Source organism: Gastrolobium bilobum, unplaced genomic scaffold, assembly GCF_033153095.1.
Source record: "Gastrolobium bilobum isolate Gb01-03AN ecotype WA unplaced genomic scaffold, APGP_CSIRO_Gbil_v1 utg1738, whole genome shotgun sequence".
Lineage (NCBI taxonomy): Eukaryota > Viridiplantae > Streptophyta > Magnoliopsida > Fabales > Fabaceae > Gastrolobium > Gastrolobium bilobum.
This window is the reverse complement of record NW_026898452.1, coordinates 184,047-211,537: the sequence shown is the minus strand read 5'-3', so window position 1 is coordinate 211,537 and position 27,491 is coordinate 184,047. Positions and strand designations below refer to the sequence as shown.

At 33.4% G+C, this 27,491-nt stretch overlaps 2 protein-coding genes across 4 annotated transcripts in view; both read right to left on the bottom strand.

The window, feature by feature from the left end:
- LOC133316465 (glycerol-3-phosphate 2-O-acyltransferase 6-like) overlaps window positions 1-22,715 on the bottom strand; it is a 91,129-nt gene extending 68,414 nt beyond the window's left edge. The window contains exons 1-2 of one of the 2 annotated variants that reach the window (XM_061518221.1): window positions 21,984-22,715; window positions 19,649-20,527 (exon numbers count right to left, since the gene is read on the bottom strand). In XM_061518221.1, the coding sequence (XP_061374205.1) occupies window positions 19,658-20,527; window positions 21,984-22,607 (1,494 nt within the window). In that variant the 5' untranslated portion in view covers window positions 22,608-22,715 and the 3' untranslated portion in view covers window positions 19,649-19,657. Of the gene's footprint in view, window positions 1-19,551; window positions 20,528-21,983 lie in introns of those variants that run through there. The other variant, XM_061518220.1, reaches the window with a different exon arrangement.
- On the bottom strand, window positions 1,171-4,287 carry LOC133316468 (1-(5-phosphoribosyl)-5-[(5-phosphoribosylamino)methylideneamino] imidazole-4-carboxamide isomerase, chloroplastic-like). 2 transcript variants are annotated; one of them, XM_061518224.1, is made up of 5 exons: window positions 4,151-4,287; window positions 3,485-3,528; window positions 3,173-3,234; window positions 1,860-1,908; window positions 1,171-1,447 (listed from the first exon to the last, which is right to left on the bottom strand). In XM_061518224.1, exons 3-5 carry the CDS (start codon window positions 3,184-3,186, stop codon window positions 1,271-1,273), a joined length of 240 nt encoding a protein of 79 aa, XP_061374208.1. In that variant the 5' UTR covers window positions 3,187-3,234; window positions 3,485-3,528; window positions 4,151-4,287; the 3' UTR covers window positions 1,171-1,270. The 2 variants fall into 2 exon arrangements, with proteins under 2 accessions (XP_061374208.1, XP_061374211.1); XM_061518227.1 differs by having other exon boundaries at window positions 3,173-3,197.
- Window positions 22,716-27,491: the final 4,776 nt, after the last annotated feature.

Below are 27,491 nucleotides of genomic sequence, written 5' to 3'. Positions count from 1 at the left end.
CCGAGCTTTTGAATTGAAGCCTGAGGCCTTTTTACTAAACGAGCTTTTATACAGGTTCAAACCTGGTGTCAACAACTAATTTTAGACATGTAAGCTTAGACCTTCACGAGCCGAACCAAAGACCCCTGAAAGACTTTTGGTTCGTTTAGCACCTCTACTCAAAATAAGCCACTAAAATCAATTTGATTTGGTTCTGCAGAGAAAACTGAATCGAACCACATCCACATGTCATCTAAAATAACCCCTTACGACAAGAAAAGTCATTACTAGATTACTACTCACTACTAGAAATATTAATATTTTCAACGGAATTTTTCCGTTGGAAATTATGAAAATTCCGTTGGAAAATCATTTTTCGACGGAATTTTCGACGGAACTTTGCTGTTGGATAATCCTTCGTCGAAAGGCAACGGAATATATTTTTCCGTTGAAATTTACAACGGAATATTTTTCCGTTGAAAACTTCAACGGAATGTATTCCGTTGGAAGCCTTACTTTTCCGTCAATAAATAAAGTCATGAAATAAAATTAAAATAATAAATTCCGTCAACAATTTCAACGGAAAATATATCCGTCAAAAATTTCAACGGAAATTTGCAACAGAAATTAACAAAAATTTCGTTGAAATTTTTGACGAAATTAATTTCCGTTGAAAAATTCCGTTACAATTTTCGACGGAATTTATCTACAATTCCGTCTATACTTTCAACGGAAAATAATTCTGTCGAAAAGTTCCGTTTCAGTTTCCAACGGTTTTTATATATAATTCCGTTGAAAATTTCAACGAAAAACAATTCCACCCAAAAGTTCTGTAACAGTTTGCAACGGAATTTATCTATAACTCCGTCGAAAATTTCAACGGAATTAAATTCAGTTGAAAATTCTTAACCGTTTACAACGGAATGTACATAGAATTCCGTCGAAAATAATATTTTAAATTTTTTAAAAAACATTAAATTCATATGGATTTTAATTCAACAAATTTAATGGCATTTTAAACTGCCAACATAAATATTATGTCATTTTGAAAATTGCTTACGGATAGAGCCGTCAAAACGGGCCAGCCCGGCCCGTTAGGCCCTAGCCCATGCGGGCCAAGGCCAAAAATTAACTATATTTTAACAACACTTTAAGAGTAAAATTCTAGAAAAGACAATAATATCTGTGATGTATTTATTGATAGAAAGATCACTGGATACATGGTTACACATTTAGATAAACAATTAAACAAGTCCCTGCCACCACCCCCAACATGTCTCAATCATACTAATTAAACCATGGAGGCCTGTTGCTGGGTATGCCAAGCTACAACCTCTTTATAAGCCAAGTTCCCCCCAAAAATATCCAAGGCACTGCCCACAGTAACATCCACACGCTCCATTCCAGCTGTTTTTATCCTCTCTAAGTCAGCCATTACAGTCACACCGCCAGCATAGGTAACAGGAATCTGACAAATCAAAATGCATCAATAATAATATGCACACTTCATATGGTTTCCAAATAGAAACACAATGGATATATGATGTAAGACATAAGTTTTTAACTGTCGGTCAGTATTCCAGAGCCATAAAATTTCAAACAGTGAAACGTTATTTTCTTACATTTACCACTCCTCAACAGAAATGAACATAAGCCTTAATTAATGATGCTCCTTCAGCACATCATATAGGCAGAGACTATATAATAATTTTCTAAGTCTATACCTCCAATGGTTGTAATGTATCACATGACATATCTCAAACACTTTTCTTTTCCCAATCCTTCACTTATTATGATGTTCAAGCAATTTGAAAACTTTGTTGCAACATAAAAGTTAAGACGTGAAAATAAAATCAAGGTAGCTGAATACAGTTACCAACCGGTGAATATTTGCCAAGCAAAGCCACAAGCTCTTCATCAATTCCCAACCTACGAGGAGTAATAAAATCAAAGTTTTTTTATGTCATACTTCATAAGCATGAAGACCATGCAGAGTCATTTGAAGTTAAGGATTAAGATCCCCAGATTAGTGGTGGTCACAAAAATGCAGAAAAAATACTCTAATAATAATTCTAAAAATAAAGATGAACAATGGTAGTTGTATGGAAAACTCAAATTTGTAGCGTGAAAATCAATTAAGACAACACAACCTTTTCATGAATTAAACTTTTTTTTCATGAAAAAAAACCCTTAACAATATAATTAAAGTTTATCCAGAGTCATAGCTAGTTTAGTTCCACTGTAATAACCATGGTTAAGTGATCTACTAACTCATGGTTTCTTTCATCTTGGGATTGGAGCAGAAGATTAGGCTTCTATAAGTTGAATATTCCTTTTATAAGCATGTTCAACAGTTCCCCCGTTTGAAATATCATCACAAACACGTACTGCGCCTAGAGGAAAAGTTAAAAGAAACTAAAAGTTAAACCTATACCAACTCTATGACTTCACTTCCAATTCCAAAGACTGAATCCTCATTTTTTGAGAGAATGTAATAAGGTTTCTACCTATTTGAACCTTTCATATTATCTTGATCATAAATTTATTCTATTTTTTGTTTTGCTACTGTTATGTATACACCTTGAAATAAGTTCATTAATAATCTGTTTGCAAACTCCCAAATTCAACTTCATGTGTGATATTATATTGTATATTTCTACATACAATATATACTCTCCTTATCGACTTAGAGAGGAAAATGAGGTCATTGTCTTGGCTGTAGGAGCCACAAAAACCAAGGTGAGACATGATAACAGAACTTGTATTTATTACCTATTCTTTTTGTTCAACTTCTTTTCGTGGCAACAAGAGTATGACCAGAAAAAAAAATATGTATCCAATTATCAACTTAATAGCATAATGGAATGATAAGGGAAGGAAATAACTAAACCTATGTGGTCACTGGGTATCAAACATCAGATAAGCCCATTGCAAGAACACTGAAGGCAGGTACTATGGTCAAAGGTGTTGCAAATTTATCAAATTCCACCAATTCATGGCAAAACAAGTCATAGCTGAATAATTCATTTTAATCAATAACCAATAATAAATTACTGAAACAAAAATTGCAGTGCCAATACGAACATATGCTAATGTTAATGTAAAAATTCAAATATATATTATGATTTGTACGGAATGATGATTTTTTTCCCCCGGTTTTTATCTCAGAAAAAAGACAGAGTAAGAAGGATACCTGTCAGGTTCCATAAGATCACAGTCTGCTAAACAAAAGCCCTTAATAAGAAAGACGAATCACTGAGAAAAAAAAAAGAAAAACTTTATTAAATATGCAGGAAAACAAACACACTTGGAAGAGGGAAGGAATGACATTCACGCAATATGATAATGTCCAAGAATTTAACTCCAAATAACAAGATATGAAATAAATATTCAACGGGCTTAAACTCAACTTACATGAGCAGCAAATATGCAACTGCTGAAATATAAACATATAGCAACTAAGGGGAAAAAAGTAAAGAACTTTGAAATGGGGCAAAAAACGCACCTCCTTCTTTCGGTCACGTCTCTTTCTTACCTCATGAAAAGTATCTGCAATCAATGAAATAAATAAATAATTATCTCAACAAAACGATTAATCTCAAGATCATGAAAAAGCGACATAATCATAAAACTGCCTTAAAAATATCTCTTCTCAAGATACAAGTTAAGACAAACGAATGTGAAGCAAGGAATACTTCAGCCATTAATTTAAGCGTCACTTTTGGAGTGAGGCAGATATCGAGAATGAAAATAATATTAGATTAAGCACTTCAGCTATTTCCTCTTTACAGAAAGAAGGTCTAAGAAAACACATCCTGTAAGCAAGGATGGCTTTATATCAATGCCATCCAAAACAAATTGGATTAATCACTACTCTCAACACCAGACAGATGAATTTACCTACTTTCCCTTATAAACCATAGATACGAAATTCCCAATAACCCAATTAGGTAAAATCAAATATAAAATTAAAAAAAAAAAGACTCAGTATTGTTCATGTGAAAAGCTCAAGTTTTATGCATATGATTTATACACTACTATGCATGTTAAAATATTATAAAAGGGAAAAAAAAAGAGGGCTTTAAGGAAAACCTAAATAGAGAAGCTTCTGAGCAGACCCATGAATATACAATACATATAGAGGGGGGAGAGAGAGAGACAGAGAACTAACCATTTGAAATCCACGCCTCTGATAGCCATGGGATTTGATTAAGCGAAACCCTAAAATAAAGACGCTGCATCGTATTGAAGGATGGTCCCTTGAGCGCATGAATCGGAGAGAGAGAATGAGGGAAATCTGAATCGGAGTGAGATGTTTCGTAAAAGAATGGAGTTAAGCAATAGGAACAGCCAAAAAAGGGGGGGAAAGCGCAAAATTACCGAGAGGATTAGGATTAGAAAAAAAAAAGAACCCAATTATAAAAACAGAGTAGTAAAAATTGACAAAGAATTTGAAAAAAAACTTATTTAAAATATTAAAAATATCCACATTAAAAATAAATTTTTCTCGAACAAATTTCTAAATATAATTTCATTTACGAGAGGTGTCTTTTAATAGTTAATGAAAATAGCAGTAATTTATATATTTATTAAGTTTCCTTAATAATTCTTTGTTAACAGTTATTCTTTCCTTTTGCTTGTCATTATTTAAGCCCTAAAATTTCAACATGGTCTAAAAATCAATAACAACGGATTAAATATTTCAAAAATTTAAACTATTGCATAAAAAATCGTACATAGAGTTTTTTTTATCTAAAATATCTTAAAGTATATGTTAAATTTAAATTTTAAGTACGTAAAATATAATTAAATAACTATAGATAACAGATAATATACATACAAATAATTGTAAAATGATATAAACATGTAATAAAGTACACATGATACGTGTGTGCATAATATTTGAAAGACTAGTACAATTATATAAAGTTAGTAAAATCAACATTAAAGACATTATTTATTAACATGAAATTTTCATATTTAATAACGTAAAAAATTAAATAAGAGTCTTATAAGATGATGACCATCGGCGTACTTTTATTTTTCATTTTTTTAATTTCAAAAACCAAAATAGTACTTTTTTTATCTTTTTATAATTAAATTCTATTAGTAAACAATAGACTAATTATAAAGTTTTTACATTCAAATAACTTTCCATACTAATCAAATTAGTACTTTTTTATCTTTTTATAATCAAATTTTTAAGTAAATATTTAGATATTATAAAAAATAATTTTTTTAATTTGATATACAAAGACAACAAATTCGTATATATCATGTAAATTAAATTTTAAATATTTGTAATTTTAAATTGGTGCAAAGTGTATTACTAAATGAAGTGTCAAAAATTGCAACGGAATTATTTCCGTTGAAAATTGCAACGGAATTATTTCTGTTGAAAATTCCAACGGAATATTGGACTTTTTCCGTTGAAAACTGCAACGGAATTATTTCCGTTGAAAATTGAAACGGAATAATTTTTCGTTGAAAATTCCAACGGAATATTGGACTTTTTCCGTCGAAAATTGCAACGGAATATTTTTTCGTTGAAAATTCCAACGGAATTTTGGACTTTTTCCGTCAAAAATTTCAACGGACTTTTTTTCCGTTGATAATTTTGACTGAATTTTTCTCCTTCATCATCATATATGACACTGATCTGAGTAGAATAAAGCAACAGCAGATGCAAATGTCCCAGACATCATCATCTTACAAGTATTTATTTAAGTGAGAGATAGAGAAATGAAATTTTCACCTTTTAGCAACTTTCTACAACTCTAGAAGTTCTATGATTAGAGCGATGAAGACAGTTATAAATTTATAGAACAGGTGGGTGGGCTTGCGTGATTTTTTACTTTGTCCATTTACATTTTGGTGCAAAGTGTATTACTAAATGAAGTGTCAAAAATTGCAACGGAATTATTTCCGTTGAAAATTGCAACGGAATTATTTCCGTTGAAAATTGCAACGGAAAAAGTTTCCATTGAAAATTCCAACGGAATATTTGACTTTTTCCGTTGAAAACTGCAACGGAATTATTTCCGTTGAAAATTGCAACGGAATAATTTTCCGTTGAAAATTCCAACGGAATATTGGACTTTTTCTGTCGAAAATTGCAACGGAATAATTTTCCGTTGAAAATCCAACGGATTTCTGGACTTTTTCCGTCGAAAATTTCAACGGAATTATTTTCCGTTGAAAATTTCAACGGACTTTTTTTTCCGTTTATAATTTTGACAGAATTTTACTCCTTCATTTTGATCTTCAAGTAATCACAAGCATTGTGAAAAACCATAAATTTCTTTTATGCAAGAATGCTATCATTTATAATTGTTTATGGTATTGTGCATACATATTGAAACATTCACATGAGAATGCAAGTAGTCATGACTATCCACAACTACAAGTGTTGAAGTAGTGGGTGAAGTTATGAGTATACAAAAATGATGCTAAGATGTACTCATATGATAATGGATATGAAAATACGTAAATATGTTGCTAACAAATCTCTTTAATCTTTATTGAAATAAGCTTCAAAGAAAAGATGAGGTCTTAGGCCTTGACAGAATTAATCATATAAATGGTACACACGCCAAAGGCCAATGAGGGACAAAACCTCCTAAGCACAGACTTACTGGAAGCCATCAATAGTAAATCTAAACAATATAAAAAATGCAATCAACGAAAACAAACACAACATGAGCGATATGCAATTATCAACATATATGATATTGATTTGAGTATTATAAAGATTACAGAGATTTGTTAGCAGCATGTTTATGTATTTTCACATCCATTATCATGTGAGTACATCTGAGCATCATTTTAGTATACTTATAACTTCACCCACTTCTTCAACACTTCCAAATGTGAATAGTCACTACTTGCATTCTCATGTAAATGTTTCAATATATATGCACAACACCATAAATAATTATAAATGACAGCATACTTGCAAAAAAGAAATTTAGGGTTTTTGATAATGGTTGTGATGAATTGAAAATTATCAACGGAAAAAAACTCCGTTGAAATTTTCGACGGAAAAAGACCAAAATTCCGTTGAAAGTTTCAACGGACCCAAATTTCGTTGCAATTTTAGACGGAAATTATTCCGTCAAAAGTTTCAACAGAAAAATTCCGTTGCATTTTTCGACGGAAAAGAATTCCGTATGAATTTTCAACGAAAAACTATGCCGTTGCAATTTTCAACGGAAAATTTCCGTTGAAATTTTAAACGGAATATTATTCTGTTGTAATTATCAACAGAATTTGTTGTCCGTCGATATTTTTCGATTAAAAATAATTATGTGATAAATTTTTGACAGAAAATTTCAACGGAATTTAATTTCCGTTAAAATATTTGATGGAATTTATTTTCCGTTGAAAATTTCCATCTCAAAATTCAACGGAAATTTTTTCCGTCTCTATTTCCAACGGAATTGAATTTTCGTCAAAAATTCCGTTACTATTTTTGACAGAATATTTTCCGTTGATAAATTCCGTCGATAATAGAGCTTTTTTTAGTAGTGACTATTGATAAGAGTACAACTTTTTTCGTTAAAGATTTTCAAAATGAACATCTAGCTAAAGGGTCAGCTCCCATTACATGCGTAATGGGCTGAGATGTTAAGCTCATTAAATTTTATGGGAGACGCTGGCCCAATAATGCCAACACAACCACTCATTGAATCGGGTCCTTCTAGATTTAATATGTCCAGCTATTCACTGTTATTGTTCAATAACAGGTCCATTCCAAAAGATAATTTTTTCTTGCATTTATAGCACAAGATGTAGACATTTCAATGAAGTCTTGTCCTATTTTTATGTTGTCACGGACCAAAATGAGTCCCGTGCATTTTGTCAGGGACCAAAATGGTCCTCGTGCAAGCCCCGTCATAACACTAACGTGTCACATGGGCACCGTTAGTTTGGCCGTGACAGTGGAGTTCACAGAAGGATTCGTAGTCCTTTTTTTGTAATTCCAGGGACCAATTTGGTTCTTTTTAATTGCCAGGGACTGAAAAGGCCTTCATGAATATTGCCAGGGACTAAAAAGGATATTTACTCTTAAAATTAATGTCTGAAGTCATTCGAATATATGTGATAGAACAAAATAAAAAAATTTCTTAAGTCTGAAAAATAGCAGCTATATAGACAGCTATTAATATAGATTTTGTTTAAACAAAAATTTGGGGTATTTCATCTTTTGACATTGGATCGTTGGGATTTCTTCATCACACGAGCATATGGAAGAGCCCTCAAATGTCATGGTGCAAACTAGAGGCCAAGTACCCTCAAATGTCCATATAGAAGAGCCACCTATTCTTCAAGCACATATTTTCTGTTTCTAATTTAACTTTTAAATTTACACCGACATAAGTTGACTAATTTCATATACTAGTTGCTTGATCTTTGCGAAGTTGTGTTCTTTGGTTTGTTTTGCATAATTTGTTTTTGAAAAATTTGATTCAACCCGGCCTTCTCTTGTCTTCTTTCACCACGAGTAAATTCATATATGAATTTTTTGAAATTTAAGGATGAAAAATGCACACATAATTTTTTTTTTTGGTACATCATGCACACATATTTTATCTTATATTGGAATTTAACTTTCATATAGAAGACGGGAATTATTAAAATCATCTCCACTTATACTTTGAGAAATAACAATGTCCCTAATACGCATTAATAAGCCTCCAAATTGTTTTTGTTAGATCTAAACAACAAAGAGTTCCAAGTTCCACAATCCAGGTAAGGAAAGACAACATTTAAACAAGATGGTTTCAGAATTTTTAGTCCCGCTTTGGGAAGGTACCAGAACAAGACATCACAAAGTTCTGATATCACAGTCTGGTACTTCCACGTGCTTATTGAATTGCCTCATAGTAGTTTCATTATTGACAAAGGCCATCTGGTCCCTAAAATCCTCCAGTTTTTTATGAATAAGGAAGGACCACAATCTCTTTTTTAGTTAAACATGATCCCAACCCATAAATAGCTCCCTAGCAGTTAGGTTCAGCTTGTAATTGGCACACACAGATTTTCAGTGCCTCACGTTGAATTTGGAATGACTTTTTCATTATTTTCATGATCTCAGTTGCTGTATATTACAGGTTTGAAAACTGCAAAAAATTTAGATATTAAAATTGCTGTTGCATTGTTATTATGACATTTACTATGACTGCAATGACTGCAATGATTTACAGTCATTAGAATCTACATGATAATTCGTTATTGCACATATGTGAATATGATGCATGATATGGTACATGGCCACTTCTTTACCTTTCACTATCTTCAATTTTTTCCTTTACTAAACAGCCCAGGACGTTTATAAATATTAGTCGCAACCCAAATTGTAAACCCTTATGGATTCTATCTCTATCCATAGCGGAAATGATAGTGCTTCAAGGAGCTGGTGATTCCTTTAATGTGGCAAATCTCATTGTAATTTTGCGAATAGATACTGTATTCCAAAAAAGCTAATTCCTACGTTCGATTCAAGTGAAATATTCTCATAATATAATTATTATTTTTTACAAAAATGCCTTTAATAAATGCAATAAGAGATTAATAAAATAACACAACATATATATACTTACAAATTGATGATCTAAAGAAATAAAAATACTTTTAGCATTATAAATAATTCAAAAATACACGTTATTACATTGATATTTAAATTAAGAACAATATATTTAAAGTTTTTAAATAAATAAATAAATCTTTTTTTCTTAGCAATAATAAAAAAAATTATAGTTCAACACTTTGCTTATTATTTTTTTCATTTTTTCGAAGAATAGAATTCTTGTGTACTTTGAAAAAGAATTTTTATGTCTACCAAAAAAAGAAGAATTTTTATATATATTTCCTTATTATTCTATTTCATGATTTTTAAGATTATTATTGTTACAATCTGATAGATCGATATGTCCAATCAGAGATTGGTATGTTAATATAGGATCTGTTTTCCCTCTCTCGGGTACCTATAGGGGAGGTACCCTAGAGATCAGCGAATCACTGTGCACAATATAACAAACGATGTCATAGTCAAGGAGTGGGGTGTGTGCATAGTGAAAAGCTAAGAGAGGGTTTAGAGTGTCTGTACCTTATTGGTTTAACCCCTTATTTATAGATGGATTACCTGATATAAGTGATACTTCTGGGCCTTTTAGGAATATTGGGGACCCAAGTCCAACTGCTTAGCTGTCTGGATAGGATTGTCATTAATAGAAGATTCCCTTCCTTTTATTGGACCTTCTAGAATATAGGCCTTCGTAAGGTCTATAACAGTTGCCCCCCAGCCCGGTGGTCTGATTGTCCGGGCTGCCGGGGTGTAATGACGGTTGCCTCCGAACTTGTCTTCTTTTTCTGATAATTTTCTTTGGGTTGGAACTTTTCTTGGCCAACTTAAGTGGGTTAGCTATTGCAGTTATTGTCTCTGTCATTCATTCAACCGAGAATTGAGTATGTTGTTTTTGTATTTTTCCCTCAATCTTTTTGGCTGAGGTGGTGCTTTGGTGAGGCAGTGTTTGCCTCCTTTTAACATCGAGCTCAGCTTCTTTTTTTGAGGCTTTCGTTTTGAACCCAGCTTCTTGCACCGTGTCTTTACTGATTTAGATTAGCTTTTCAGCGTCAACTAAAAAAATGACCTGGCCAAGGTCTTTCATGCAGATTCCGTTTTATGCTTTTAACCCAATTTTCTTAACTAGGTTTTGAAACTTGAGGCGTCATGGTGACTTGATCAGGGTCGTATCAATCTGCCCCTTATTTTTCAAGCCTGATTTCATTTATCACAGGTTGTACACATGTTGTTTATTTTTACAACATTTAGGATCCAGAAGCGTCCTTTTGTTTATCTATGCCTCAGCTAGAAGCCATAGTCCTGCAATGTGCTTTTATTTTAACCCATTTTCTATCCAGGTTCTTGCACGTTGCTAGACGTAGGTTTCCAATACCTTGGTTTTTGAGTATTTAACTCAGCTTCTTGCTAGAGTTTCATTTACCCTAGATTTTTATCCTCGGTCTTTATTCTGAATTGAGGTGTGATCCTTTTTTCAGGACCACATCTCTCCAAACGTGTCTTCATTTTATCGCGGATTGGGGTGTGATCTTTTTTTCAAGACCAGATCTCTCCAAACCCGTCTTCATTCTTTATCCCGAATTTTTTATCCTGGGTCTTTATCCCGGATTAGGGTGTGATCCTTTCTCTAGGATTCCATCTCTCCAAACCCATCTTCATTCTTTATCCCAGATATTTTATCCTGGGTCTTTATCCCGGATTGGGGTGTGATCCTTTCTCTAGGATCCCATCTCTCCGAATTCGTCTTCATTCTTTATCCCGAATTTTTATCTCGGGTCTTTTCCCGGATTGGGGTGTGATCCTTTCTCTAGGATCCCATCTCTCCAACTCTGTCTTCATTTTTTATCCTAGGACTTTTATCAACCATTTCGGATATAAGTGCAATCTTGTCGTAAGGATTGCAATCCGTCTTCATATTTATATTTCAGATTGGGGTGTGATATTTTTCTCATGATCACATCTCTCCAAATCCGTCTTCATTTTTATCGTGGATTGGGATGCGATCTTTTTTTCCAAGATCACATGTCGCCAAACCCGTCTTCATTTTATCCCAGATTGGGGTGTAATCCTTTTTTAAGGACCACATCTCTCCAAACCTGTCTTCATTTTATCGCGGATTGGGGTGTGATCCTTTTTTCCAGGATCACTTCTCTCCAAACCCGTCTTCATTTTATCCCAGATTGGGGTGTGATCCTTTTTCGAGAACCACATCTCTCCAAACCCGTCTTTATTTTATCCCGGATTGGGGTGTGATCCTTTTTTGCATAACCACATCTCTCCAAACATGTCTTCATTTTATCCCGGATTAAGGTGTGATCCTTTTTTCAAAGAACTCATCTCTTCAAACCCGTCTTCATTTTATCCCGGATTGAGGTGTGATCCTTTTTCGAGGACCACATCTCTCCAAACCCGTCTTCATTTTATCGCAGATTGGGTTGTCATCCTTTTTCTAGGACCACATCTCTCCAAACTCGTCTTCATTCTTTATCCCGATTTTTTATCCTGGGTCTTTATCCCATGTTCTTTTATCCTGGATTGTTGCCCCCCCAGCCCGGCAGTCTGGGTGTCCGGGATGTTGGGGTGCATACCATGTTGATCTTTTGTTCTATCTGATAAGTATAGCTGGGTTGTTGTGCATTGCTCTTGCTCGCATTTGCGAATATTTTATTCTCATTGTCTGAAAGTCGGCCATGTTCATGGTCCGAGCCTTGTTAGCCTTTGTTATGTGATGTATGGCTTCCACCATCTTGTTGTGTTGAATTCTTACTTCAGACATCCTCCTTTGCTTTCATACCTGGTAGTTTGGGTGTCCAAAGCGAAGTCTGTTTAACTATAATCTTCTTGGTCAAACTTTTGTGACCAAGATCTCTATTAGGAGTGGAAGAGTTTTACCTTTGACCTCTTTGTCGGGGTCTTATTGATTCATCGACCCATTCTGAAGGATTTTTTTGGGTCCGAGTTTCGGGTTTATTCTTTCTTGTTTAATTCTTTCTTTTGTGTCGGGTTTCATGAGTCGGGTACCGTGTATGCTATTTCAATATTCTTTCCTCGACCTTTTTGGCTGAGGTACGTAGCTCGGACTAGTTGACCGGTCTTTTTGACTGTCTTATCGAGATCTTGACTTATGAGGATTACTGCTTTCCTCTTTTAATTTTGATTCCATTCTTGCATTTGCCCGCCAGTCCATCAGTCGGGAAATTCGGGTTGTCGGGTTGTATTACTTTAATCCAAGTATCTTTATGTCGAAATACTGACTTGCTTTAGTAATTTTCCTTTTTTGCTGGTTTGAGGATATTCGAGCTCCCTTTTCACTGATGTTGCGGGGTTTTATTCCCGGTTCTTCGCATGTTTCTTTTGCAAAGTTGATTTCTCCTTGTTATAATTAGCCTAGTTTTACATATTGTAGCTTTATTTATTTGAGCTCGGCTTTGCCAGAATCTCGTTGTGATATTGTCTTCTGTTTTAACCCGGCTGTGCATACCTTGTCTTCCACAAATTTTGACTTGATCAGAATCATTCACCTTTTTGAGTCTGGCTTGCATTGTCGTGACATTTAGATAGAACATGTTGAGACTTCTGCTGAATGTAGGGTTTAGATTCCGGTTTTCTTTGTAATTAATATTGTCTGCTTCTTACCCAGTTCTTTTTATCTTATATTTCTGACGCTTTTCATCCATTTCGTGCCTTTGGATGATTTGGCCTTTATACTGGCATCTTGCATTTCATATTTCATGCCTCCCTGATAACTTAGATACATTTTTCTAAGTATTTCACGTATATTGATTTGCCAGGTTGCTTGAGGTTTTTTAGCATTTTTCAGCACTTCTAACCATTTAACACTTTCTTGATTTGATAAACAGATTCTGCATATTTATTATTTAGGTTTGTAATTAGATAATTTTCCAAGTACTTCAAACCTTGTTGAAATTTTCCTCTATCCGAGATGGATTATATCTGTAATTCAGATATCCTCCATCTGCGATGGGTTATGTTTGAAACTCGATAAACATTCTCGAGTTCTTATTCATTGACCTGGCCGGGGTCAAAGCATATCATACGAATTCCGATTTTTGTCATTCTCAATGACGCATGTTTGTTTTAACATAATGTTTTGTCAAGTCAACATTGATGAAGGTGATCATTGACGCCTTCAAACATGACTAGGTTTCGTAACCCGGTACTATCCAAGGTAAAGGCAGCATTGTCACATGTCCCACTTGGGTCTTTCGACCTTAGTACGGAGCATTTCGACTTGATCAGAGTCAGCATGACAAATTTCACTTGTATCTCATATCTCATGTTGATGCATCATAATCACAAGGATCCATATTTACGAAGGTATCTACTTGTTCCCTCATTTTACTTTAACCCAGATTCGTATGTCCAGGTCACACCGGTTTCAGGCTTGATTTCACCATAATATCGCAGTGATATCGCCTCCCATTTTAGCGACTTCTCTGTCGCGACCTTTATAGGTTTTGATTTTAACCAAGATCATTTTAACGATATGCACTTCTCCGAGTCCAGTTTACCTTGCCATGATGTTTTAATATTTGAGCCCTGCTTCTATGTAATGGCTTCAAGTTGACTTGCAAGTCTTAAGTGAAGGTGGTTTTGTTCCCCTTCTATTTTGTAACCAGGCTTTTGTACCGTGGTTTCATAATATTCAACTTGGCTTTTCGCCTGAGTTTCAATTTCGAAGGCATCATAATGACAATTATATTGTGCATAACAATTATATTTCCCAAAACCAAGAAAAATTGCTATAATGTGCATTTTCTCAAATTGCTATATTCCAAGAACATATCACATATCTTTTTGTGTCAGTGTATTATTCATATTTATTATAAATTCCAATAATACTGCAAAAATTAGTGTTACATTTTTTCACAGTTCGAAAGTCTCTTGCCTTATACCTAGTGATGGACTTCATGGTGGGAGTAACATGATTAGAAGCTCATGTATATATAAAATACCTACTCAACCTAGTTATCTGATACGTGCAAACAATGACTTTTATCAAAAGGAAGAAGTAACAATGTATCATCACAAGGTTTTGTTCCTTAAGCTTCAATGACCATTTTTTATGAAAGGTGTCTTGGGTTTTATGGCTTGGAAGATGAAGTTCTAAGCTCCTTTATGTCTTCTATGGCTGAACGGTATAGGTGCAGAACAAGGCTGAGTTCGTGACATTCATATGGAGAAAGATGAACACTTAAAGGTTTTCTTACCAATCAAAAGGCCAGTCAACATTTTGACTTAGTAAACTTGTTAAAATTTAAACTTGAGGAATCAGGACCGAGTGGCAACAAGCCTGCCCAATTTTCTATGGAGCAAAATCATAGACTGGCTTTGGCAGATGGACCAGAATTTGCAAACCCGGAGCATGACAGATGACTAGTTGGCAAGCTTATTTAACTCACTATCACTAGGCCTTATTTGTCTTATGCTATCCACATACTCTCACAATTCATGCAACAACCAAAGCAAGCTCATTTTGATGCAATCATGAGTGTACTTAGATATATGAAATGGAACCCAGGCTAAGGTCTTCTTCTAAAGTCAAATTGCGACTTGAAGATACATGTATACTACGACTCAGATTGGGCCTCTTTCCGTCTAACCCTCGATCACTGACTGGATTCTTTGTTATGTTGGGAAGCTCTCCGATCTCTTGGAAAACTAAAAGACAGGTTAGTCATACGTTCTTTAGCAGAGGCTGAATATTGGTCTATGGCAGCTACTACGGTAGAGTTAGTATGACTCAAAGCTTTCCTTACATCATTAAGTGTGGCACGTGATGGACCTATGGAATTATTTTGTGACAATCAGGCAGCCTTGCACATTGCAGCAAATCCAGTCTTCTATGAACATACTAAACACATTGAACTGGATTTCTACTCAGTCTGAGAACATATCTTGGCCAACAATATTACCATTGCCTATGTTCGATCCAAATTTATAATAACCCTCACATGTAGTTATGGATTTAATATTAAAGAATAATTATAATGAAAGTAGAATAAAAATAAATAATGTCACCTTTGGTGAAAAATGAGTTAAAATGACAGTTAATGGGTAAAAATGCGGGTAAACGAAGTTACCCGAAAGTGAAAAGTAAAATTATAAATATTACCACAAAAATATACTGGACTAGTGTGTAAAGTTTGGTAATAAATAGAGGTGACTAGATAGATAAGCCTTTACCAAGTTGAATTTCACTTAACTTATGTAAGTGAAAATTTTCAAAAAGCTTTACTATTCTTCTTCCCTTCCGCGGATCAACGATAGAGACCAAGAAAATGAAAAAAAAGGGTTTGAGTGAAAATCTTCCAAAATTCATAGAGAGAGCTAGAGACCTCCAAATCACTCCATTCCAAAGCCAAACTTGTGAGAAATTTTGAGAGGAACACATTGGTACCCATATTTTCATGTGGAGTTCACTGTAGAGAGAAATCTTCTTTCCCTAAGATTTTGAATTTCATGGAAAAGATGGATATTGATGGTGCTTGAGGCCATGGGATCTTGAAGTAAGCTTTCCCCTTCATTCTAGGTAAGTTTATATTAAGAAATCCTAGTTTTCTTTGGGTTTTGAGGAAGATTTAATTTAGGTTTTCATTTGAAAGTTTGGCTTGAATGAGCATGTTAGAGCTTGATTGTGGCTTAGCTCATGTTGAGAAAAATGTTTAGATGAAGATTTTAACGGTGAAAATGCATTCGAAAAAATTAAAGATACCGTATTTTTGAATAGTGTCGAATACATGAATAGTGACGTATATGTGAATAGTACTGTAGAGATGAACAGTACCGTATATATGAACTGGTGATGGATAATGATGTAAATGTGTTCATTGGTTATAGTGTGAGACCAAGTGGACTTGTGGAGCAAGAGCATGGACATTGAGCAAGGTCCTTGATTATTTGCGATTGAGGTAAGTATTAAACAATGGTTTGATGTGAAACTTATATGAAATGGATATATGTTTAATTGTGATAAATTCACCATGGATAGGTGTGTTGGTCATGTGTTTAGTATTTTGTTGGCTTGTGGACTTTTGACTTGGAAGAGGCTAGAAAAAGAGCTATTCCAGATAAGCTTTTGGTCCTTGGGGATAATCTCCCGTTTGTTCCACCAAACTCCGAGGGAGGGTGGTAGTTTGATATGGTACATTGAAAATAATTTATTATATATTGCATGTATATGTATATATGTTTGTGTGCCACACAAGACGGTTTTTCCTTGTGTGAGGCATAAGACGGTGTTTCCTTATGCATAGTATGAGACGGTGTTTCCTCATATGGTATATTGCAAGACGATGTTTCCTTGCGTAAGACATACTTGTTATATTCTCTGGCCAGTAGGATTACATTATTGCACATTGCATTGTCATATATATTCTGATGCATGCATGAATATTTTATGTATTGTGATTATACCAGAAGTGAGCTTAGGGGTGGAGGAGCCCTCTAAGGGTCCCTAGCTTACTAAGGTAATTATATTATCTCACCCCGCATTATGAGGTTATCATTTCAAGTACAGGAGCTGATGATGCTGAGACATCGAGTGGTGAAAGGCCAGAGGAGAGATACTATCTGACATGATAGTATGATTTGATTGATATGTTGATGAATATTTGGCATGAATTTATTTTGGATATGTATCTATATGCCATGTCATTATTTTGAAAGCATAGGAGATGTCTATGCCATGTTGATAGCTTATCTATTTTGTTAGTTATGTCTGTATATGTATAGGTTACTTATTTGATTACATCTCTTTTGGTTGGTTGATGTAATCATGTAAGTAACTCTATGGATATTATTTTGAGACCTGTTATGATTATGAGAAAGCCTACGTCATGGTTGACTGGATAATATGGTTTATGCTTGGATTATATTAAACTGCTAATCAGGTTGAAATTGTCTTGGTGGGAATTATCCCCAGTGGTCCAAAATACAGAGGAAATACTGTCCGTTTTATTTTGGCCATGGAAGTGAAAAGGTTTGCAATACATAAGGAAAAAGAGAAAATTTATTCAGTTAGCTTCCGCATTAATTAAGTTGAGCATGTTGCGCTTACTATCATATGAATGTTAATTAATCGGCTGCAGACGAGGCGTTACAAAATCACAGCTTGCTAATATTTTTACAAAAGCCTTAGGCCATGTTGCATTTCTTACACGCCTTCTGAAGTTCGGCATTGCATCCTTACACACTCGAACTTGAGGGGGGAGTGTTGGAGAAGATATGATCCTGATCCTGACTCATTCTTATCCATTGTATTTATTAGATATGATAGGGCTGATGACTTATTCTTATCCTTTGTATAATTGTTTACTCATTCTTATCCTTTGTATTTATTAAACAAGAAAAGACTGACGACTCATTCTTATATTTTGTATTTATCAGATAGGATTGAATATCTCTTGTAAGAAGTTAGTCTATTTAAATACTACTGCTAATTATATGAGATAAAGGTTTGATACCAGAATTTTATCTTTACACGAGTCTCCCTTTATTTTTCTTTTATTATAAGGAGTACCTGCTGCAGAGCACTAAAATTCACTCCAAAATGGGGAAATGACTTACTGGACAAAGGTTGAGTATTTGGATGTGACTTTGTTCCCAAAGCCATGTTGAGCTGTTTTACTCAAATTCTAATGTGCAGAGCTTGATGAGACTCGAATAGCTCATGGGAACAAAGGGAAAACGAGTGGGCAGAGGAAAAAAACAAGAGAAATTCAATGAACTCAATGGAAAGGAGTTTCTCATAAAGGAAAACAAAACAAAAGAATAGTTTAGTAATTTGACTAGTTAGAATTTCTTTTATTCCCACCTATAAATTAAGGTGGGAATTAAATGCTCCCCTTATTCACAAATTTTAATTTCTAGGTATCTCTCATATCCTATGAAGCAACAACACTTCAAAGACCCTGACGTGTCGTGTCCGACACTTTCCGACACTCTCGGACACTCCGACACTCCCCGACACTCCAACACGCATTATAGAAATTCAAAAAAGGTTCAGAGGTTGCGTTGCGTTGAGTTTTTAGTTCCAACTATTAGATTCGTTGGATTACGATTACCATTTTATTGAATTTAATATAAATATTTTGGATATCTTATGTTTCTTTGCAAAATTTATGAATATTATAAGTTTAGATTCATTTTTTTGCTAAAGTATTGAATATTAGATATAATATACACTACATAAATTAAAAATATTATTTAATATCAAGACGTGTTCTAACGTGTCGAAATCTAACATTTTTTAGAATTAACGTGTCGGAGTGTCGTATCGTGTCATGTCCCGTGTCAGTATCGATGCTACATAGCTCATATCTATTAATAATATTTTATTTCTTATGCCAGATATGAAATAATTTTATTCCTACTTTACTTTCTCATAAACTTTATACAAAATAACAACCAACCGTTCTCTGATTAGGTAGACATCTTTAGTCTATAAATACATCAATGTGTATACATGTTGGCTCTGCATCTGGGACCCAAGCCTTTAGCAATGTCTTTATTGGACAAATTGTCTTATTTCCAAGTTAATTGAGTCCATTCTGTTGCCACAGTTACCAATCAAGCTGTGTAGAACCCCCCCACAGTCACAATAATATGAGAATCCTGTAACTTGTCACATCATATGTACATATTTTTCTACCATTAAGCCAAATATATATCTAGGGTTAGACATGCTTGTCAGCCTCAAGCTGGAATTGCCTGCAATTTAATGATACTACAGCAATGCCGTTACTTCTTCATTGAAAATCAATGCACCTTATTGCACATGCCACATCTCCATCAGCACTGTCTCTGCCATACCTAACACACATTCATGCTGGCACAGAGCCACAGACTATATATGAAAACTCTTCAAGACTCAAAAGTGTACTAGATTTCAGGACTTACCCAATAACAGAAGCTATAATTTGTATCCATCAAAATAACAAAATTTACATAAACTGTTATTTGCTTTTTTTATGGGAATCATCACAATCAGTTTTTATTACTATCATAATTCTAATTGTTTTGGAAACACAATACAGAATCAAAAGGGAACTACTTAGATGGAACTGCTCTGTCTCAAGCTTTCTGCTTCTTAGATGGAACTGTCCCATCTGTTCCTGCAATCATGGCATACTTGTCCTTCCTAGTTAAATTGGTACATTCAAATCCCAGAGTACCAGCAAGGACCCTTTGAATGTAATTTGCAACCTCAATTGCAGATTTCCCTCCACTGCATGTTAGCTCTTTGGGAAGCTGGTTCAAGAAAGTGATCTCATATGTAGGCATGGGATTCATGAACACAAAATAAGGGTCCAACAATTTATGACCACGAACTGTTGTCCCATAAAACACACTTTGTTTTGTGTTGATAGCAACTGGGACAATTCTATCAGTTAGCTCAGCAAAAAGTGCACTGAACCTTAAAAGGAATGGTTCTCTACAAGTTGTGCCTTCAGGGCAAATCACCAAGTCCCCTTCTTCAAGCAAACTCCTGATGTTAGCTGCATCTTTCTCTCTTTCCCTTGTGAGTGCCACAGCTTTGATTGGTGAAATTATTTCAGTGAATTTGCTTATACTATATGTGACACAGCTAATTTTTCTTCTTAGTGCAACTGCTGTAACCACTGGGTCCAAAACTGTGCGGTGGTTACAAACAAATAGGACTCCACTTTGACCTTTCTTTGGGGGTGGTGGAGGGGTACCCTTCACAGTAACTCTGATTCTAAGCAACTTATAGTTGTACCATGCAATTCTTTCAGGCAAAGGGATGTTAAGGTAGACCCTTAAGATAGAGAGTATTATACCAATTGGAAGCCATAGGAAGGTTAAGAGGGCAGCTAGAGGAGTTGGCCTTTGAGCAAACCTACCTTCATGAAAAATAACTGGGCTTAGAAGCTTGTTTCTTGGTAGTGGCTCACACTTAGTCCTTGGCACCATATATGCTTCCTGCAGGGGAAAATATAGTTCATAATTTTATTGGATGCATATGTGGATAGTGACCATCCATGAGAGACATTTTCATCAAATTCATTTGTCTTCCACCGACCACAATTAAAACTTGTAACCCGTGATTAAGTTTCTAATGGTGGTTCACTTTGGAAAAATATCACTAAATTGATGTAGGGTACTATATATAATCCCTTGAATAGCTGATTTAATGAAAAAGAAGGTTCAATTAAACTTGTATAGATTAAGTTGATAGGGAATGTCATAAGGATTGTACTTATTAATTGAATGATGATGTGCTATGTATGGAGATAAGGGGTGTGTTTGATTGTGTTCTGGTTTTTTTGTTCTTAAAACTGTTTTGTAAAATAGTTATGGAAACAGTTGTTTTCTATATTTTTTAATTTTTGAAAGTTAAAAACAAAAACAACTTAGGCATGTTCTTTAAATTTGATTTTAAAAACAAAAAAAAACAGTTATAGTTTTCAAAATATTTTTTACAAAATAGGACTTACCAAACGAGTTTTTTAATTTTTTTATTCTGAAAACTAAAAAACTATTTTAAAAACAACAATCAAACAGAGTCAAGTTTTCCAGCTTTTCATATCTTTTACATGAGCTACAAACTATGGGGGCTTGGATTTTGTTTCAAAAGTGGGTTGGACATGAGAAATTCATGGGAGTGTATAGTCTTCAATTTTGAAATTGAATTTGGTTTACGCTTGAAAATGAACAAATTAAGGAGCTTTAATATTACTAGTGTTTAAAAGTAGTTAGGGGTTATGATTTATGATGGAGAATGACTCATAACCGAAAAGCAGAGGCATAAACAGCTCAAAACTGAAGCTGCTAAAGGTGTATCCATAAATAGGCTATAGAACGTGGGGGGACCACTTACACGTTTGAGGTAGTAAATATAATGAAAAAAAGAAGAAATAGAACAAAAAAGAAGAGGGGTTTACGTATACCGTGAGAGAATAGAGACACGGAAACAGTAATTGGAAAGAGGCTCATTATAGGTGATAACAACATGTCGTACTCAATAACTCTCTCACCAAACATGAATTGAATTTTACATAAATTATACTAACTTTATACTTATGCTTTTATTTTTTTTATTTTTTTTAAATAAACTACTATAGCTCTGTTGAGATAAGAAACAGCCCACAAAGCTCAAAAGTGGCTCACTCATCCAAAAATAAAAACTTGAACAAAGGTAAATTAAAACAACATTGAGTTCATATAATTATAGAATAATGATATTCTTACATATTTCCTTTACACTAGGAAAGACCTTATTTCTTTGTACCAATGGCTTTTGAAATGTATTAGTAATCAAACTTTAGATAGTAAACATAACATAACATCTATATATATATATATGCTTAACATGTTAAATAGATTGTTAGAAACATATGAGAATATATTATTGTGAAAGAAATTTAATTGTACCAACCTTGCAAATTGACATGAAGTCATGATCGGTTTCACTATCTCCTAATCCCAAATCAGGCAAGCTAGACTTAAATTCCTTGACAATAGCTTCTTTCTTGTGCTCACCAACTAGCACACCAGGTTCCTTAACAAACCCAGTTGCCCTCCCTGATTTTGTTACCTCTAGTTCTGTCCCAAGAACCTTATCAGCACCCAAAAAGGTTTTAACAAATGGCTCCACCATCAACCTTGGACTAGCAGTAACAATGTAACGCTTACCAAAAGAATTGAACACTTTCCATGTCTCAGGATGGACATCATCTGCATAGAACTTTGGTAACACTGACCTTGACACCATCTCAATATCTTTGATCTTCAACCCGGCGAAGGTAATGAAGATCAAGGTTTTGATAGCCACGGTTTCAGATATGAATAGGTACGTGAAATACACAAAAGGGACAGAGGCTAAGAGGACAAGTCCTCTTAGGAAACTTCCACCTTCAAGAGCAACAAGCATGTAATAAGGGAAAGCACTTCGAGACACAAGAAGTGTGCCATCCAAGTCTGAAGCCACGGTTTGGTTTGATCTTTGTTCTGTGCTGCATTTTGTGATTGGTTCAAAATGGCGTAAGGCTCCCATTACCATGGCACAAAGAGTGAAAAGAGAGGAAGAAGATGGGTGTGGATGTACTAGCTAGCCAGCTTGGAAATGTTATGAGGAGAGAGGGAGAAGAGGGGGTTTTAAAAAGAGAAGGGTGAAGATATGGTGATGTTGTTGAACGATATTTTAGTATGCATTGTAATGAATATAATATGTGGTACCGGTATTCTTTTAAAGGGAAGAGTTTGAAGAGGTGGGGAGTTAAGGCTTCTCCAACTTTCTGTTATTTCCAGAGAGAAACTATTAGGTATTAAGAAATATTTGGTGATGAAAATTTTAGTATATTATAAAACTAGGGGAAGGATATTGTCACAACCAAGTTGTGTTACTACCAATCAATTTCACCGTTAGATCGATTATATTGATCCAACGATTATATTTATTTCCATCTTTGTATGTGCATGATTCCCCATACTTAAAGTGAAAGCATTAAATATGGAAAATCATAACCATACAAAGGTGAAAATAAATATAAAGTATTAAATTTGGGAAATCATGACCATACAAAGATGGAAATAAATATAATCGTTGGATCCACATAATCGATCTAACAGTAAAATTGATTGGTAGTCACTTGGTAATAACACAAGTTGATTATCAGAATATCCTTCCCCATAAAACTAATTGAAAAGGGTGTATTTATGTCCCATCTTAGTGGTGGGCAAATAAATTAATAAGTACTTATTTTTTATCACGGTCTCTTATTTCATGTTACCGACTATTTATTTATGAATAGTTGGGACCACTCACATGAAGCATGAAATTATATATTTTATATTCAATATGTGATGATGAAATGCTAAAACAGTTAAATAATTATTAGAAAATTATATTTTAAAATTTTAATAGAACAATTGTTGAAAGAACTTTTTAATCATAATTGTATTTAAGAGGTTAGTGTAGCAATGTTTATGAGAATATCCTGATAAGAAAGAAAAAAACTCAACAAAATAAAAATGTCATGGATAGTAGAAGCAAAAATTAGTCCAGCAACAATTGTCAGGAATAAAAAACCTACTGCCAAATCTAGAATGGGTGACTTAGGTAGTTGGCAATCATTAATAAGTCTCGTATGAATAGGTAGATAAAAGGCTTTAAAAAGAAAGTATTGAAATTCTTAATAACCAATATTTATAGTAGCAAAATCATGGCCAAAAGAAAGAATACATAAAAGCAGAACATAATCCCAGCAGTATGTTAATTAGAAAAAAAAATGGGTTCCAAAATGAGAGAGTAAATAAAAGGCTAACATAACCCTATAAATTAAAATAAATAGGAAATAAAATTGATAGCCAGAGAGTACGTGCTAAAATACAGTACAAATTGATGTGTTGTACGATTTCCCGGACTACGATTAAATTCCCAAAATATCTATTGAATAATAAATTTATCTACGTCAATTGTGTGGCACACCGCATAATTTAATTGGATTGATGTATAATTCTTAATGGCCATAGAAAATTTTCTTGTCTCTTACGGAGTTAAAGTAGCGATATAATATTGAACATATATGATTTTTAGAATACATAGTATAGTGACGGGGAGTGAGAAGAAAGGAATTGAATTCATGTGAAATTATTAGAACACGGATTTGTTAAGATGATAATACAAAATTAGCAAAAGACAATGATAAGAAACATAATAGACTGATTTTTATTTTTATTTTTCTTTGAAGACATAATAGACTGATTTTTTGGACGAAGCATCCATTCGAATGTCTCGAGCGTTAAATGGAAAGGACAAGAGAGTGTTGTATTTTGTGGTTGTGAGGAGGCATCAGAGTAGTTGGAAATCGTTACCAACAGCTGCGTAACATTCAATTAGCCTACTTTTTAGTTTATTGACGCCGCCCTTTGCATCCTAATAAAACAAGCTAGGCTCGGCTTCAGCAAGTTTGAATTTTTCTATTTTGCTAACTTTTTTCAACAATTAGGGCAGAAGTCTTAATTGCACAGTTATTATCAAATCAATAGTGCAATTACGTGCATTTTAAATTTAATCAAATTTTAAAATTTTAAAATCAAATTTCACCACCCTCTACATCTTGGATTGGAATTAGTTTGTGAAGCCGACATATGCGAGCGCGAATTTAAGAGTTGATTACAGGAGTACAATAAGCTCATGTTGGTGAAGCCAAGTATTGATTCTTGGTGTGACTCTATAAATACTTTCAAAAGCTTCCACATAATGTGAAGCAAATTTTGAACTTGGAACTCTTTAAGGCTTTGTTTGGAGTTTGGAGGGAAAGGGAAAGAAGGAAATCCAAGGGGAGGAAAGGGAAGGAAGGGAAGAAAATTGAAAGGTATTCTCTTCCTTTGTTTGGGAGTTACAAAAATGATAAAGGAGAAAAATGGAGAGTTAATGAGATATTTTTATTATTTTACCTTTTTTAAAATTAATGTAATTATTATATTTTACAAATTAAATTAAATTTAAATTTCTAACAAAATTATTTATGTACTTTTCACAATACTAAAAAAGATCATATTTTCGATGAAATTTCTACGTTACAAACGATAAATATTTCGTCACAAAATTATTTTTTAGTCAGAATACTTTTCGTTGAAAAGCGACGGAATTTTTCTCCGATGAAAGTTTTTGAATCAAATTTTTGACCAAATTTAGTTTCCGTCAAAAGTTTTGACAAAAATTATTTCCTCCATCAAATGTTTTAAACAAAAAAAGAATTCCGTAAAAAATTTAGACGGAATGTTTTCTGTTCAAAATTTCGATGGAAAAGTGTTTTGACGAAATTTTCGACGGAAATTGTTTTGTCAAATTTTTTGAGGGAAATGTTTCAATCGAAACTTTCGACGAAATTTAGATTCTGTAAAGAATTTTGACAGAATATTTTTTTCGTCAAAATATTTTATCGAAATATTTTTCGTAACAAATTTTTAGGAAAATATTTTCTATCGAATTTTTTTGACAGAAATGTGTTCCGTTGAAAATTTTGATGGAAATATTTTTTATCAAAAAACTTGACGGAAATATTTTTCGTCTAAAATTTTCGATGGAAATATGTTTCGTTAAAAATTTCAGTAGAATTTTATTTGTGAAAAAGTTTAACGGAAATGTTTCCAACGAAAACATTCGGCGGAATTTGAATTATGTAAAGAGTTTTGATGAAAAATTTTCCGTTAAAAAATTTCGATGGAAATGTGTTTCGTTTAAAATTTTAATGAAAAATTTTTCTTCAAAAATTTCAATGAATATTTTTTGTGTGAAATATTTTGTTGAAATTTAGATTCCGTAAAAAATTTTGACAACCAAAATTTTCCATTAAAATTTTACAGAAATATTTTTAGTCACAAATTTTGATAGAAATATTTATCGTTGAAAATTTTGATGAAAATGTTTTTCGTACAAAATTATGTCGAAACTTTTCGATGGAAATGTGTTTCGTCAAAATTTTGGACAGAAATATTTTCGTTGAAAGTTTCGACGAAATTTAGATTCTATCAATAATTTTGTCTGATTTTTTTTTTTCTGTACAAAATTTATATAAGTGATTTTGACAAAATCTGGTTGCGTCTCTTTTTTCGTCTTTAGTTTTGACAGAAACTTTTTGACGTATATGATTTTCATCAAAATTTTCATCATTATTTTTGACAAAATATTTTTTGACGATATTTGAGACTTTTCTAATAATGTCACATTTAAAAATGATTCACATTTATGTAGTTTTAACATTTTAATGCTAAGGGTAGATAAGTAATTTTTAATATTTTTCCTCGCAAACCCCCAAAATTGGTGGAACTTTAATATTAAGAAGAAGGAGGATTTTGGAGGGTTTAGTAAAAATTTCCAATTTCTTCCCCTCATTTTTTTGAACTCACAAACAAGGGAAGAGTTTGCTAAAACCTTCTCTTTCCTTTCCTTCCCCTCCTAAAACAAACTCTCAAACAAAGTCTAAGAGGAAAATGTTACGAGAATATGACGTGGCAATATGGGTTGGGCCCGGCGGGTAGGGGTGTGCAAAAAAACTGGTTCACTTGCCCTGCCCTTGACCCATAAATACCTATTTTTTTTTGAACTGGTTTAATTACTGACCCACTTTTAATTGGGTCAATTTTAGACCTGACTTGTTTTAATAATGACCCATTGACCCAAAACTTGACCCATATCCATTATGTGAAAAAAAAGAAAAAGAAAATCACAATTACATTAAAAGAAAAGTTTTAACGTAAAAAAAGTATATCAAAAAGTTTTACGGAAAAAATTTCGATAAAATTTTTTCGCAAAACATTTTGACGAAAAATATTTTCATCAAAATTAGGGACTACAAACATTTCTGTAAAAAATTTTGAAGAAAATTTTTTTTTGTCAAATTTTTTTACGGAATCTAAATTTCGTCGAAATATTTCACAAAAAAACGTATTCATCAAAAAAATTTATGAAACACATTTCCATCGAAATTTTTTGACGGAAAAAAATGTCATCAAAATTCTTAACAGAATTCAAATTTCGGCAAAAGTTTTCGACGAAATCGTTTTCGTTAAACTTTTTGACAAAAAAAAAAATTTCGTCGAAATTTTTAGCGAAACACATTTCCATCGAAAGTTTTCGACTAAATATTTTCGTCAAGTTTTTTGATAAAACATATTTCCATCAAAATTCTCAACGGAACACATTTCTGTCAAAATTTTAAACGGAACACAATTCTGTCAAAATTCTTTAGAGAATCTAAATTTCGTCAAAAGTTTCGAATGAAACATTTCCCTCAAAACAATTTCTGTCAGAACACATTCCTATCGAAATTTTGAACGAAAAATAATTCGTCAAAATTTTTTACGCATTCTTTTTTCGTTTAAAACATTCGATAGAAAACTTATTTTTTTAAAAAAATTTCATAAGAGAAAAAATTTC